The sequence below is a fragment of the Tetrao urogallus genome (assembly GCF_951394365.1).
Source record: "Tetrao urogallus genome assembly, chromosome: 1".
Lineage (NCBI taxonomy): Eukaryota > Metazoa > Chordata > Aves > Galliformes > Phasianidae > Tetrao > Tetrao urogallus.
The window spans coordinates 192,087,878-192,105,096 of record NC_136813.1 but is presented as its reverse complement, the minus strand read 5'-3'; the positions used below and the strand labels follow the sequence as shown (position 1 = coordinate 192,105,096).

General features: G+C 41.4%; 1 protein-coding gene across 1 annotated transcript in view; it reads right to left on the bottom strand.

Annotated features, from left to right (window-relative positions):
- EXOC4 (exocyst complex component 4) overlaps positions 1 to 17,219 on the bottom strand; it is a gene marked incomplete at both ends in the record, with an annotated part of 395,210 nt that overhangs the window by 103,281 nt on the left and 274,710 nt on the right. Inside the window, one exon of the mRNA XM_079535213.1 lies at positions 1,792 to 2,011. Within this exon, the coding sequence (XP_079391339.1) occupies positions 1,792 to 2,011 (220 nt within the window). The remainder of the gene's footprint in view (positions 1 to 1,791; positions 2,012 to 17,219) is intronic.

Sequence of the window (17,219 nt, the reverse complement as noted above, 5' to 3'; positions counted from 1 at the left end):
TCTCCTGTTATGGAAGCCAGAATGACTCTAAAATTTACTTTTTTTCCTACCCTTTTCCAAAAAATCAAAGTTTGGAAGATTTCTGCATGTCTTGCAGATTTGGCCTATTTCTCTTCTCCAAGGCACTCACAATGTTGAGGAATTACTGGCAAATAACTGCAAAACAAGGGCACATTTTGTAGTTTCTTCCCACTCTCTGCTATTATTGTTCAACCGATGCACTCAAGTTCATCTATAAAACTCCTTCTGTTCTCATTAAAGTTGCTTTCAATACTCAGCTGTTGTTTCATAACCACCCTGCTGTGGTTCTGCTATAACATCTCATACCTGATTGGCAGTGCCAAGGGAAGAGAAAACAACAAATGTCATCAACTCCGTCTTCTTAAGCTTAAAAGAGGGCTCAGTGTGAGATACCCAGCCATAAAGTGCTCTTGGGGCCCTGCCCTGTTCTCAACTTAAGCTGTGTATGCTCAGTGAAACCATTTTTACGTTGGTAATTATTTACAAAGAGCTTTATTTCTCCACTCCTCAGTTTTGATAGCAGAGTTTCAGAGAAGGCTGTTAAAGCTCTGTCTTTGTAAGAATGTAGTCCAGAGATGCTGTGCATCTCCAAAACTTTATTTTAACTCGTGGACATTTTTTAGATAACATATAGAAGGTTTTGCCCCCCCCTTTTAAGATGCCCGTTCCCTTCTAAGGGCTTGGAATCTAATTTTGCTTTGCCACTGTAAAAAACATCCCATACCCAAGCCCAAAGCACCCAGACAGGTGCAGCTTTAGTAACCATTAATACATGCAAAAAACCCAGCGACGTTCACCCAAATAACAATGAGAACAGTAAATGCAACTAGTATGCATCATTAAAATACACATACATTTTTAGAGATATAAACTAAGGTTGAAAGAAGCCATAAAAACCTTGGGAGATACACATTGCTGCCTAAGAACTTTGCAAATATTATTCATTCCCAAAGAGACGATTTTATAGATAAGAGGGAATTATTTAAAAGGATTAAAAGAGCTCGACCCTAATCACAGCAAGAGTCTGTTAATTCATTCTTTTCAGTCCCATGCAACAAGTAAATATCAGGATGTTTTTCTGAGGCTTCTGAACTGTCCCATTACCCATGTAGTTAGGATAAGATGTGTGTTTATTGCTATTATCATTGCTTCACATCAGAGCTTTAAAAAGCTGTTTCATAAGAGACTTCTCACAGAAATACTCTTAATTCAAAGCCAAATCTCTCAAATCTCTCTTATCTGGCTGAGGTAGCAATACAGTTGCCTTGCTGCGACAACACCACGTGAATCACAAACACACTGCACTAGGGAGGCAAAACATCTCATATCTGCTCCTCCTTTGGAGTTTGCACATGTGTGTAGACCAACTGCACCACCCTATGATCTGCAAGCACTCCCAGAACTCCCAATGGAGACAAGCATCAAAACCCTTGAAAATTAGCTTTTGCAGTAGGGCTTTCATTTGTCATCACAGTGGCTTTAATAATTGGTATGGTCCTGAATGCTTCCAGGGAGGGGGCATCCACAACCTCGCTGGGCAACCCGTTCCAGTGTCTCACCACCCTCACAGTAAAGAACTTCTCCCTGATGTCTAGTCTAGATCTATACTCCTCCACTTTAAAGCCATTTCCCCTGGTCCCGTTGCTATCCACTCTTCTAAAAAGTCCCTCCCCAGCTTTCCTGTAGGCCCCCTTCAGGTACGACCCAGGACTTGATATCATCATTAGGTGGGCAGTAAGGGAAGCTGCTGGCAGCTCCCCTGGTTCCTACCTGCAGAAGAGGCCGCTGCACACCCAGGACCTTCATGGTATCTGCATTAGCCAACAACTTCAGGGGGTCAGACGCCTTCGTGACTCCTTCTATTTCTTTGTTGATCTCAGCCAGGACCTGATTGAGGAAGATGTTCTTGATGTACATGGTGAGGAACTCACGGAGAGGACACTGTTTGGTTGGGCCAAGCTCCATGGCGTGCTCTATCTCCTTGATGAATCTGGAAAATGAGAAACAAAGCTTTCAATGGAGTTCAGCCATGCAGTTAAAAACGTGACGGTTGCATTTGTGATTCCTACACCCAAAAGCCAAGCGCCAGTAGTGGGGAAGACAAGACAGACTGTGACGTGAAGTGTGAAGAGTAGAAAAGGTTTATAGGGTGGCCTTCAAAAAAGCATATAATGCCAACAGATGGTGAGACAGACTTGATGGCTGGAGAAGGACAACAGACAACATGGGGAACTGGTGAGAATCTACAAGCCAGGAACAATTTTTGTTTATCAACCCCCAAAATGACTGATTTTGCTCTACTTGAGACATACTGGAAAGTCCTTTTCTTTTAAACAAAATCAGGATGTCAGAAATCACTCTGAGAAGGCAAACTTCTGGGGATGGTCACTTGATTCATACAGGTTAATTCCCCACCTCTAAAACAAACAGATGTATTTAACAGCTCAAAGTCTAGAGATACCATAAAATAATTTAAAAAAAAGCAATGGAATAAATGCCAATATCATACTGCATTATGCATATCTGTATTACGCTATATTTTTATTACGTGTTATTGTTTCATTCTAGGATCCATTTCTGTGCATGCAGAACGACATACCAATTCTGGGAATATTTTAGCACAGAATGTTTGCCATCTCCTGCAAAATATCTTCATCTCAGTGATGCCATCTGTTTACTAGATAGGAGTTTCTTCTAGAAACTACCTCGTCATTGCTTTCATTTACATTCGAGGCAACAAAATTAGTCTTCCTTTTAAATTTGTATATATTTACATAATTAGGTGTTGAATAGCAGGGTCATAATGGACTAAGATGTTCTATCCAAAAGAGAGAAATATGGATGGTATTTGCGTTGCCCTTCCATCACTGTGTGCAGTCTTTTGAATCTTAATTCCACTCCTGGATGAGCTGGAATTGTTTTTCTCTTTGTTTTATAGATCAGAAGTGGAAGCAAGTGTTTGAACCTGGATCCCCCAGCACACATAGCAGCCCAGCACACCACCATTTCTTCACTAAGAAATTTTTTTCTTTGGCAATTAATGCATATTTCAACAGTTCCATACTGGTCAGCATTTACAAAGGATGAATTTGCACTAACCATTTCTTCCCCACACACTTCAGTGAGGTCTGTTTCTGCAAACCCATAACTTCCTACCTTCTCCTTCAGCACTCCAAGAGGAGGCAGCTTCCTATCAGAGCATCTGTCAATTTCAGTAGCATGATTTCCTTCAAATCCAAACAATTTCCTCCCTAATGCCCCTGCAGTGTTGACTCCATCACAGCAGAATGACACATTTGGGATGATGCAGTGGAGGGAACCATTTACACTGAGTTTGAAACGTGCTTCTCCAAAGAGACATACTGCACTGGGAGAAGTGCAAAGGGTGGCAGCTTTACTTCCCAGCTTTCATGGATCAACAGAGTGAATAGGCTTTATCAAAGAGGGAAACTGCAGAGTCATCTGGGAAGAGAGCACAGAGAACACCACCGAGCTTATCTCTGAAATAATAGATTTAATGTCACCAGTTCCAAGTGACAATCACTGATGCCCCTAAGAGAATGCTGTCAGGTTTGATGGAACCTCATTCAATTGACTGACTTACTGCATTTTTCCATGTCTGCCAACAAATCTGCAATGTTCTCCTGTTTTTTTAAAGCCTCATTTACACAGTGCTCGTGATGGGGTAGAACTCACTTAAAAAAAAAAAAAAAGTGAATTAGCTTTTATAATTCCTGCACCCTACAACTACATACCACTATCTCTCTTTCAGATGGGAAGGGGAAGACAAAGCAACTTGATCCTTTCAGTATATAAGGGAGGATGCTATTGAGAAAGAGTGGGACAGACTCTTTAGCAGGGTCTGTTGTGATAGCACAAGGGGAAGTGGTTTAAAACTAAGAGAGGGGAGATTTAGACTGGGTATAAGGAAAAAGTTCTTTACAATAATGATGGAGAAGCACTGGAACAGGTTGCTCAGAGATGTGGTGGATGCCCCATCCCTGGAGACACACAAGGTCAGGACGGATGGGGCTCTGAGCACCTGATCTGACTGTATGTGGGTGTTCCTGTTCACTGCAAGGAGTTGGACTAGATGATCTTTAAGGTCTTTTCCAACTCAAATGAATCTATGAATCTCAGCTTTCAGTGAAATGAGGTGAACAGCTCTCAATTCTGTAACCCAGCACGTGCTTAAACATGGCTGAACTAACAGAAACACAAGAAAACTTTCAGAAAGAGAATGGCCCATACAAACTAGAAGAGCTCAGATTTGCTGATCTACAATCAACCTCTTATCAGGCAGTGGTGTGATGCTGTTTCTAAGTGTTTCCCACAGCAGAGACTAAATTGCTTGTGTGAGGCCACAGGAAAGGTCAGTGCTAGCAAAAGGTGTAATCAAGAATGTTGGACTCCTTGTACCCAGCATTAATCACCATCTCAGGCCTCCCCTGAAGACCCGTGGTTCAATCTCCAGCAAATTTCATCTTCATTGGAGAACTGAATTCTGGCGGTTCACGTGTTCTAACAGGCTTTAATTTCTTGGCATAAACAAGACAACAGCAGTTCACTTAATACCAGTAAGAATCCAAAAGATACCCTTATTTTACTTGATACAAACCATAAAGTAATCACAGATTAGGAGAAAGCTGCTAGATAGCAATGACTCTGTGAGAGGGATTTTATGAGCGCTCAGCAACACTTGTGATAAATAACAAATGTTCAGGACCTCAAGAAAGCAGATTTAAACTTGATAGCAGAGAAAAGTTATTAAGAATGAAACTGTGTGTGGTGAGGAGGACAAGAGGATATGGATGAGCGACCTGAGGCTTGAGTGTTCAAAGATAGCTTGATTAAATGATAATGGTAATGAAAAACAGATTATTTCTGAAGTCTTCATTTAATCAAAGGATCTCTACTGAAGGAAATGGAAGTAGAGAAAAGGAGTATGGATGTCAGAGCTACTCTTACAGTAGGGAGCATAGGCTATATGCTATATGCTAAAGTTCAAGGTTGACTTGTCCTCACCATGTCTACACCAGGCAGAATTCCTAACTGCTGGAGGTCCCAGCATCTGCTCAGCAATTGTAGAATTCCAGGTAGCAGTTGTGCAGCTCAGCGTTCATCCCAGAAAGGGGAAAAGCCCTTTGAACACAGCACCATGGTGGCCGAGCAAGCATTACAAGGCTTCAAGTGATCAAGAATCCTCTGACCACATTACATTGCAACACTGATACACTGTACAGGTTCTGTATCAGCAGGAATACACAGAATGTCATTAGAAATAAATTAAGCTAATAGAAACATAAATAATAAAACATTCATTTAATGCATGCCTTAGGAGAATTAAGAATGCAAAGTCAAACACTGAAGATTTGGGAAAGTAAGGATTGGAGTAGCTTGTGTCACCTTAATTTGCCTGCCGTCCACAATGCCATATTAACTACACAATAGCACTGTTGCTCTTTTCAGCAGATCCTGGTCTTGTCTGAGGACGAAGACTTGGTTCAAAACACACTGAAAGGGAAGGAAATCCTTAGCTCGGGAGCAGGCACCTTTCCAAGGTCCTTCTCCTTAGCTCAGTCCCCTTTATGGGCAGAACTGTGCCTACGAGGGGCTTCACCCATTACAAACCAGAAGCCTTTTACAAAGCTGTGTGCACTGCAGTTCTTCAAAGCTGTGTAACTGAGCCAAATTTTTGGTGCATTTTCAGGGAAATGGCAAAAAGGCACAACCTTAACACAACAGTTCTTATTGAGAACTGTGAAGATGCAAATTCTCAGCCTGAATATCTTCCAAAGAAGAGGTCACTGGAATTTGCTAACACATGCAATGTATTTCTTCTTCTCCTCCTTAGAAAGAGTATTTTAGATAATTTTCTAAAAATAAATCTAGCCTCAGTTGGCAATTAAGTTTTATAAACGAGAAGCACTGGGTGGCAAGAAAGACCTAACAGATATTCTCTATTTTTTGCTTTGAAGACACATTCGCAGTCACACGCTGTACTATTCATTTAATTCCTGGTTAACTTATTCTAACAAAAGTCAGTCTTTGTGCACAATAAATATATTTAACAGTCATCTAAGAGAAGTATTCTAAAAGTACCCTCCAAAAATGTTCCCATTTTACTCATACCCACATAACTAGGAAGATGTCAGAAAAGCAATTTGACCCATGGCTGTTCCAGAGATCAACATTTATGTCTGTGTGTGAACCACCATACGTGAATAGAAACTGCATTTTGGCTAATGATAGAGTATGTAAAAGTAAGGACAGTGAAAACCTGTAGGTAGATCTGAATACTTTATGCACACACGGTTCTTCAAATGGGTTTTGGACATACCTGTGTGTGCATAACCCCAATAATCCTAATTTTCACTGCTATGGTGAAAGGCTGCATCACATCGGCCTTTTATCCTGTACTTTTTACTCCCTTAAGAGGGAAATCTGAGATACAGCTCACTGTAAAAATAGGCCATAAAGAAAGCCTTGGAGCTTTGATTCACATCCCATCTGCTTTGATTATTCTACTAGAAGAAGAATCATTCAGTTGTAATTTAGTAGGGTTCCTGAAACAGTATCAACAACCCCATTTAAAATCATCACTTACTGACCCAGGAAAACTTAAGAAAAAGCCTATAAAGGTTAACGTACTGTGGGGTACAAGCTCTAAATGTGTGAGAATAAGCCCCATTTGGGATAGAAAATTCCCCTAATGCTGAGCAATTACACATATATATTGTAACTGTCGCAGATTTCAAACCTATAAAATGGGAAGATGCTTTTCCTGGACAAAAACACAGCCTGAGGTGCATCACCAGAGGTTGGATAATAACCACTCCGAAGATGGCCATGATAACTATCTTCGTTCCTAACAAAGGTTGTTGGGATGTCCCAAAGAATGCTTTTGCAAAGATGACTTGCTAGGATGGAGCAGTTGAAAAGAGAACAAGGAAAAAAAAAAAAAATAGAAACCTGCATCTCATATTGAATTCAGAACCTGCGTTTTCAAAATGATGCGCAATTTTTAACTTATTTTATCTTTGTATGAAAGCGTTCGAGGTGATTTGTGGCTGCAATTAAGCATTCCCCTTAGACAGAAAAGCACTTTGGGTAAAATGAAGTATCTTTTGTAAATGACAGTCATTTGGATTAAAAAAAAAAAAAAAAAAAAAAGGCAAAGCATTTCAGAAAATTTAATTCATTCTAACTCACAACTTAATTGCCTATGAGGTCTGTCTTACCTGGGCTGAAAGTGCGTTACAAAAACATAAAGCCTAAAAATGCTATATGGATTGATTTAGAAGCCGACAACTTCCACCTTCCTTAGGCTTTCTTCTCTCTCCATGGCATCAGATCTCTTCTAAAATATCATTAAAAGAAACTGAAGACGTGTCATTGAAAGTGCATAACATCAACTTCTCACTTTTTAAATGATGATAACACTGTCTGAAATTTCCTCCTCAAACAAATGAATGACAGTAGAAAGAAAAAACTTCCAAACCTTATTAAGAAATTCTTTCAGACATTCAGCCCAAATTTACATTTCCATTTGTTTAATTTTCATATGACACTAAACTGCTGTTTTCTCTCTCAGTAATTGAATAAGAATAAATGTTTTGGTGAGGTTCCACAAAGTAAGGAAATAGTAGGGAAAAATCAGAAATTTTTGGAAGGAGATGATGGTTATCGGTAAAAAGGCAAATACCAAGCCGGTTGTTCAGACTTAAGGCAATCAGTTCTTCATAGAATCATAGAATGGCCTGGGTTGGAAGGGATCTCAAGGATCATGAAGCTCCAACAGTCCTGCCACAGGCAGGGCCACCAACCTCCACATTTAATATTAGACCAGGCTGCAAAGGGTCCCATCCAACCTGGCCTTGAACATCTCCAGGGATGGACGGGGCATCCACAACCTCTCTGGGCAGCTGTTCCAGCACCTCACCACTCCCATAGTAAAGAACTTCACCCTCACATCCAACCTAAATCTGCCCTCCTTCAACTTCAAACCATTTCTCCTTGTCCTGCTATTACCTCCCTTTCTTGAAGGTCTGAAGACATATTCAAACTGAGGACACCTGAAAGTCCCAGGGTTAACCATTCCCTGTCCAGAAAGCTGCCTACCCTAAATGTTGGCATTTCAGGAGATGATGTTCTCCTGAAATTCTCTTTGACAATCCTCAAGGCACAGCTTTAATTCCCAATTTATTGCCTTTGTGATAACGTGGTCAGACAAGGATATCTCTTCAATAACTGCGCAAATCAAACTGCTACTACTGATCTTAAGCTATTATTTCAGTATACCACTGATTTACAAAATGTTCTAGCTGGAATAAAACCAGTTTCTCATTCATTCCAAAGTATGGCCCGTTCTTCTCTCTTCTCTACCAAAGAGAGAGAACTGGTAGTCCTAAACCAAAAGGTACTGACCACTGCGTGCCTATGGAATACAATGAATACAGTTAAGTTAAAACATTGCAGCACGTAGACCAAAGATCATTTCCAACTGAAGATCACTCAACTAGGAACTAAGGTAATAAAAAGCACATTACTTTGTGTAAAAACTTGACTACAGGGAATTATTCCTGTTACATTATCAGTTATCCCAAGATTGATATTTCTCTGAGGAGCATGCCGCTGATAAATACTGTGGCTATAAACAAGATAACAGAGAAGCTTCTGTGGAAAGTCAGTATAAAGGGAGTTGTATGCAGGGGACAACAGCAGGAATAAAGGCTTAAGCACTTCTCTAGACAACACAAGTTGTGATTAAAATTACAATAAAAAAAGTATAATCAGTGCTGGGACACTCAATGGTGATTTAAATCATAGAATCATAAAGCTTGGAAAAGACTGATAAGATCATCTAGTCTAGCTATACTAAGTGCACTTAAAATCTTAGCAAAAACAAACCAAAGAATTTTAAATGTTTTAAAAATATTATAATGTGTAGAAAATACCCAGGAAAGCAATAAGCAAGAGAAATCACCAGTGGTTGAGTTGGACTTAATGGTTTTTGTGGGTCTGTTCCAACTTGGGATATTCTGTGCATCTAAAGCTTCGTAATATACAGAACTATACACCCACTGCCTGAGCCAGAACCACTGAGCACTGTTCATTGTGGATTCTTGTGGAGAGATCAAACCCTGAAGGCAAATTTTGATAGGTCTATTACAACTTTCCCAACTGCATCATTTGAACAGCATCCTGCATTTTCACACTCTTCTCACGGCATCAAAGCTGGTTTTATTTGCCTTCTGGTAGGAAAGAAAAAGAGCCAGGTGAAGAAGAGACAGAATCTCCAAGCTTTGCTGTTGCAATCAGCATTTGGTTTGTTAATGGCAGTGTAATTGCAACGGTGTAATGGCAGCTTGTAGGTGCAATGCTGTAAAAGCCTCTTTCTTCCTTTACATTCTCATCTTGTCAGAGGGAAATCCCATCTGCAGAAGCGATGATCCTCTCAACAGAGCCAGCACAATGTAATTAATGCGCAACATCAGCAAGAGCCCACTTCATAGGAAGTTCTGGTGCAATGGTGCTCACACCTCATGTTCTCCATCCTCTCATCACTTGTGAGGGCACGAGCAAGCTTCAGGACATGGCTGCATTTCCGTTCCAGGTGGGAGCTGCCAAACCTCTGCTAAGATCTGGACGTGATTTCTCCAGAAGTAGTAAATCTAAGCAAGGAACAGCCTCGAGCTTGGCAATCCTTGCTGAGAAATTGAGTTTGTAAAGGAATAAAATGGCATAACTCAGAGCTGTTACCGTGAAATTCAAGCTCTGAAATGCATTGCTATATCACAGTCCTGGGCAAAACATGGGAAAATATACTGTACAGACCACTGGAACAGTGCTATGTTACATGGCTTTGAAATAGAAGCTGGGTAGATGTTGAGCCTTGTTATAAATTTGTAAAGGCATTAGATCCAGTGGCACTTGCTTGCAGAGTTAAAAAGCAGTCTATTCGTCTATGAATTTACAGCAGTGAAAATCTATCTTTATACCCCTTCTATCTCTAGACACTATTCTTGCAAAGACGTTATTTCCCTTCCTGCAGATGAAACAGAGCAATAACCAGTGCCACAGATCTGAATTTATACATCTGGGAGACCCAAGAGCAGCTTGCCCTGAAGCAAATGCAGCACAGCTGCTCCTTTGAGGGCAGGAAAAGGGGAGTAACTCAACAGCGGATCACATCAGCTCGTTCTGTTAAGGTAGATTTATCCAGAAAAATAAGATCATCAGTTGGTGGAGGTTTGGGGGATTTATTCCCCTTCCCGTGAGTGCAAGGCAATGGCTCACACATCACATAATGCAAATTACCAGCTGTAGATTAGGGTGGCATCTCCATGTCTGCAAAATCATTTCTGCCTACTTGGTACCAAGAGATGATCTCCACCATTATGACTGATTAACTAAGGTTAAGCAGTTGGATGTGTTCTTATCCCTGTTGCAAAACATGGCTTACGGTTTAGCTGGCATACAGAAGAACCCGGAACATGTGGCTGGTAGGCAAGAATTCACCACAACTTGTCTGTAATGCAGAATGAGGCCGAATGGATGCTGAACATTTTCATTATTCACAATAACAAGCAAGGAAGAATCATAACTACTAATGAAAATGTTGGATGGGACATGGGTTAAGAGAGCTGGGACTGAGAGAAGGCTTTGGGGAAACCTGATAGCAGCCTTTCAGTATCTAAAGAGAGCTATGACAAAGAAGGGGATGGAGAGACAGACTCTTTAGCAGGGTCTGTTGTGATCGGACAAGGGAATATGGCTTCAAACTAAAAGAGGGGAGATTTAGACTGGATATAATGAAGAAATTTTTTAAAATAGAGGTGAAGCATTGAGGCAGGTTACCTAGAGAAGTGGTGGATGCCCCCATTCCTGGAGACATTCAAGGTGAGGCTGGAGCACGCTCTGAGCACCTTATTGAGCTGCAGGTGTCCCTGTTCACTGCAGGGGATTTGAACCAGGTAACCTTTAATGGTCCCTCCCAGCTCAACCAATTCTATGATTCTATGGTTGAATGCTGTTGTTGACTCTTGGCACCAAATTAAGAAACACATCAAGTTGCTTTAAGCTACAAGCGTTAGAAGGCTATTCTTATTAACAATCACTGAATAATGAGAAACTTGTTTCGTGCTCTCATGGAGTCCTTTCAGATCAAACCTAAAAAACTAGAGCTCTGTTCACACTCTGAGGACTCTCCACAGCATATTTGGCAAGAGATGGGCTTTTGTCCCAAGATAAAAAACCTCTTTGGATGTCACTGTTAAGTAGTGCTATGATTGCTCCCCTCTACAAGGCTGCATTTTGATGAAGCTGTGTGTGCATCCAGCCATGCATAGCTACGTGAAATGCAGCCTTGTATCAGAACAACCTATGTGGATGCCTTTGTGTTGTCTTCCACTTTGATTTCACGTACCCCCTAGACTCCTGACCACGCTATGTGGCCTCATTTTGAGAGCAAATATAATGTAGCTTTATTCCCTATATGTTGAGAACCTTCTTTTAATCCTTTTGAGCAGATACCAGTTGACTGTAATGTGAGGCTAGAAGAAGGAGACTTGTGGTCAAAAATCTTCGTCTCTTCCTAATTTGCAGAGGAGTGCTGTGGGGTTGTTTCAGTACTAAGGGCCTCAGTTTCCCCCTTAATGAAACAGTGCTATGAACCTTGTAGGGGTGCATTAACAAGAGATGAAGTCTGCAAAAGACAAGACTGTAAACCTGCAGAAGAGTATGGCATCGTACCCACTGGGGGAGTTGGACTAGATCACCTATAAGGGTCCCTTCCAACTCAAACAACTCTATGACTCTATCGTTAGGATGCCAGGAAATCACAGCTGTGAACATCTAAGTAAGAGGAAAACATAAATTGCTGCACCCCCAGTTAATGGGGACAGCAAGAGCTGTGATGTACAGCTCAGGAACCAGACCACAAGCCTCAACTTCAGCCCAAAACACAGCTTTGATTGGTTACTGCTGTAACATTTCTCACTCAAACAAAAAAGACGAGACCAAGATTAATTCAGGTGCTTTAAGTTCACATCAAAATGGGTAATGACCACTTCTACATCCAGCCACCTTCCTTCTCTCACAAAAATACACTGCCAAATCTCTTCACTCCAGTCCCGAAACCGAAAATGAGACTGACACTGAGCAGAGCTGCCAGCTACCTCTGTGATACCCGACTGCTTCATGATGGAGATGATAGTCCAAATGACCACTGAACTAAATTACCCACTGCTGATCCATTTGTAATTTGAATTCAATCCTGCAGAAGCCAGAAGATAAATGTACTAACCATGGTCAATCTGTGTCTCTACACAGAAGTTATGCTACGTATTTCTTTCATGTGAATCCAGGGCATGTGTATGCCTAGATCTCCTTTCTGCCCTGACCAGAAGGCTGTTCAATCCATAGGATCCCACTGCCTTGACTGGTTGTAATTTACTGGATGAGCACATACAGCACTTTACTTCCAATGGCACTATGAGAAGTAACGCAGCTTCACTTCTACTGATGTGTCTGGTCCTCTGCAAGGTAGAAAACGCACACAGCCTTACCTAAAAAGCATTATAAGCAATTTTGAAATGAAATCTTGCCTATTGCATAGAAATATCATGAGGCTTCATTAAATGTGTATAAACCACTTAAACATCATGCATCAATAAAGATATTAACAGAGCCATCATAAAACGTCTTCTTATTACACAAAGTGATCTGAATTATGGAGTTCACTTACTTCAGCTTTTCATATTATTAAATCCTATTTCCTTTAATGCCATATTGCATTCAGTTTGTTGACCATCACAGAAATACAGTGGTACCCCCTGCCTGAGCTTCACATTCTCTTCTGAACACAACTGCTTTGTGAAAATTAACTTATTATTCATATTATTTTCAAATGTGATCTGGTGGCACTTTCTACGTGCTCAAACCACACCACTCTCAATCTGGCCTCTGTAAGAAGTAACATATGCTGACTATAAATCTTTAAAATGGCTCTATTAATAGAGTAGCTGTGGTGACAGCTTTATAAATGGGCACCATCTTTATGCAAACTGTTTTTTATTAGATTGCATTATAATGATTTGTAATACGAATGCAAGGATGGATTTGGAGGGGATGGAAACCAGCAACAGCTCCGACAAGCCGGCTGTTCCCAAGCCCATGAATTTGGTGTGGCAGATTGGGTGCACTTGCAACAACAGACACCATCAGATTAGCTTTGCTACCTCGCTCTGCTCCTCTGCTTTTCCCAATCAGATAGCAAACAGTCTAATAACTGGCTCCGTGTCTGTCAATCCAATTACTTCCTATTTGCTATGTGCTGACATTCCATTAAATAAGCAGACAGATGGTGCAATCTTTCATTATCATCTGGCTGACCGATGAGCCTTCAGTCTGCAGTCAATTGAACCAGGGGTTACTTCCAAAAAAACCACTGGGACAAATGAAAAGCACAGTTCAGGAGACCCTAAGCTCAGAACCCATGCTGAGATCTCACTGCATTGTACAACCTCCTGAAGGGAGGTTGTGGTGAAGAGGGATTTGGCCTCTTCTCCCAGGCAAATAGTAGGACCCGAGGAAATGGCAAGAAGTTATACCAGAGGAGGTTTAGGTTGGATATTAGGAGAAACTTTTTCTCTCAAAGGGTGGTCAGGCACTGGAATGGCTGCCCAGGGAGGTGGTGGAGTCGCCGTCCCTGGCAGTGTTCAAAAGGTGTCTGGATGACGTGCTGCGTGACGTGGTTTAGTGCTAGTGGTGGCAGTGGTGATGAGGAGATGGTTGGACTAGATGATCTTATAGGTCGTTTCCAACCTTGTGATTCTATGATTCTATGATTCTATGAGATGCCCCAAAATAGAGGGGCTTGATGCTTCCCTCAGGTCCCAAGGTTCTACACACAACACTGCTTTCTTCACATGGCACCACCTCCCTTTTACAGTAAGAGCTAAGACAGCATGACCCAAGAAATCTAAGATAGAGAAATACATCCCTCCATCCCAGTCAATGTCCCACCCAGTGGTTCATCCCTTAACCTTCCTTGCCATATTTTGATTCTGAAACCAATATTTCTTCTAAATTATTCTCTTCCTTACTAATGAGAGAGACTCACTGTACCCTGTGGTAAACCCATCTTTACCTGTTCTTTCCCCCTTCTGAGGACTGTAAGCCAAAGGCCACGTCATAATTAAGAGCAACAAGTAAATAAATACAAAGCCTCCTCTGTAGATTCTCATTCCTTATCAGCCTGTTGTAATGAATATTTGTTGCACTGCAACAGAAATTGAGAAATGGGTAAAACTGTAGACAGCCCCAGGGAGAGAATTAATGCATCGATCCCCAATAAAAAGATGCGCATCGTCCACTTGACTCAGAGGGACCTCTGAGGGGCTTTCAGTTAATAACAGCCAATTCAGCTCCTGACATTTGTAAATTAAGAGATCAAATAATGCCAAGCAATGATATTTTTTTCTGCCATGCACACAAGTGACCTATAGGAAAAAGAATGGGATCTCTACTGATTTTCACAGAGAGCTCGCAGTTGACTTGAGATGCTATTGAGCTGGGCTGGGTTTTAACTGTACTCTATCACCCCAATCACAATCAAATTATGACACTGTAAGCAAGTACGCAAATATCAGAGTGCAGTTTGAGTACAACTGCTTTACCTGCTTGCTGACCTCAGGCATGCAGCACCGTGGGAGAAATCTCACTGGCATTCATGCCATGAATCTGGCACCAACATAGCCATGTCCACACTGCTGTATTACAGCCATGGACATGGGAATATGAAGATCCTATACATAAGTAGCTGCCAGTGTAAACACACTGCACTTTTGAGATCTAGATCACCAAACAAGGCAGGCTACACACAGTTGCAACCTAATTACATTCCCTATTAAGTTGGCAAAAGAATTTAACCCAAGTGGGGCACTCTAATATTGCTATTTAGCAAGAAAAAGTGATCAAAGAAGAAGCTGTGATCCAGGCTTTAGTCATTAACAAGAGCACACCTTGCCTTCAGAGCCACAGCTGAAGGAAAAGGAACACAGGAAATTTTATCACATGCCCCTGAAGGTATTTACAGCAGGGATATTGCACCACAATTTCAGCACCCACTCTGAAGGGCTGAGATGAGGCTCAGTGGGTTTGTATTATAGGGAGAGATGCGTGCAGAAAGTGCTGGTGAAAAACAGTTTCCACAGTAAATATAGAGTAAACACAGATGAAAAGCAGATATCTGAATTGCTTCCCATCCACCCCATTCGGCCCAAGGGTCTGGCCCAAGCTAACCAATGACTAGCAGAGAACTGGATTTGTATCACAGCAGACCTGAGCAACAACACCGTGCTGCGGGAGGCAGCAAATTTGGACAGATTGGATGCTATACCTCCATTAAGGATCTTATTCCTATTCTCAGAAGAGTGAGGGCATTTATTTCAATGTCCTCAACCATTTCCGACACCAGGAATTACACTCTCCCAAACAACCTAAACCCCCATGTAGTTCAATTTTTGTACTTTTTTCTTCTTAACTCCTAATCTTTATAGTTGAAATGAAGAATTACAGACAGGTGATGTCTTCTGTCCTGGATAGCTGTTTTCTGTCCACAGAGGAATCCTTATAGAACACACGTAACGCAATAAAGTGAGTGAAGTTGATGTAAAACATTGCATAAATGCACAAGGGCAGTACTGCTTTAGATAAAACTATGTTCTGACCCTGGTACATGTCATTGGATGTTCATATGTGCATATATTTTATTATGCTATAATTATCATGCATAGATAATATGTAGTGCATTTGGAGGTGCAGTCAGTTCTGTAAACATATAATTGTGTAAAACAGGGCTGACAGAACAGTCTAAAAGCACACTGTGACTCTTGATTACAGACTATCAGACTAAAAGACCAGTGTTTTAGAGTGAGACATAATTATCTTCAGAGCAAGAGAAGGCAGCACATCACCTAGAAAACTCTCTTTACTGAGCTGATAAATCAGAGCTGGAAGAGGCCAGTAGGATGCTATGAGATGCTGTCCTGTAGCAAAGGAGCAGCTGCTGTGCTAACAGTGACCTCCCACTACCATAAATCAACCACAGAATAGGACCATAGAATCCTCAAGGTTGGAAAAGACCACCGAGATTATCAAGTCCAACCATCAATCACCACCATACCTACTCATAGAATCATCAGGGTTGGAAAAGACCACTAAGATCACCGAGTCCAATCATCAACCCATCATCATCTTGCCAATTAAACCATGGCCACACCTACTCTCTTCCTGACCACCTCCAGGGACAGTGACTCCACCACCCCCTTGGACAGCCTTTTCCAACACCTCACCACTCTTTTTGAGACTAAGTTTTTCCTAACATCCAACTTGAACCTCCCCTGGTGCAACTTAAGGACATCACCTCTCATCCTATCACTGTTATCTGAGAGAAGAGGTTGACTCCCTCCTTGCCATAACCTCCTTTCAGTCAGTTTTAGCCTTATGGAGTTCAAGGAGTGTTTGGCCAATGCTCTCAGTCATATGGTCTGAATTCTGGGAGGTCCTATGCAGAGCCAGCAGTTGGACTCAATGGTCCTTATAAGTCTCTTCCAAACCGGGATATTCTATGACTCTGAATTGCACTGATGTGACAGATGGGCTGCTATAACAGGCTTTCAGCCTTGGTGATCCCACTCTGCTCTGCACCAGCACCCCTCCAGCTCAGACAGGATGGCAGCACTGCGGTGTCATCTCCCAGCTACAAAGTGCATTGGGATGGGCTGTGGTGTTACACTGCAAACCTTGCTGTGGGCAAAAGGACACAGCATTTGCAGGAGGCTGCCAGGCTATTCACTCTTAACTATCCATCAAAATAATCCACAAAGTCTGGATTAATCACAGAATAATTCAGCTACAATAACACTAACATAGGGTTAGCACAAAGCTTTGGTCTTTTTGGCTACAAACACATTTCTTGCAGCAATAGGCAGCAAGTATTCTCTGAATCAGAATCCTAAAGGCATCACATAAACCAAGTTTCATGTTTGTGTTCTATATTCCTCCACGGCAAGAGATATCTTGAAGTATGTCCAGTGAGCTTGGGGAGATGCAATAGGTGGAAATAAATGCTGAGAACAGCAAAGATATCATTCAGGGGAAATCTTTCAAAATACAACTATGCTTTCCTGATA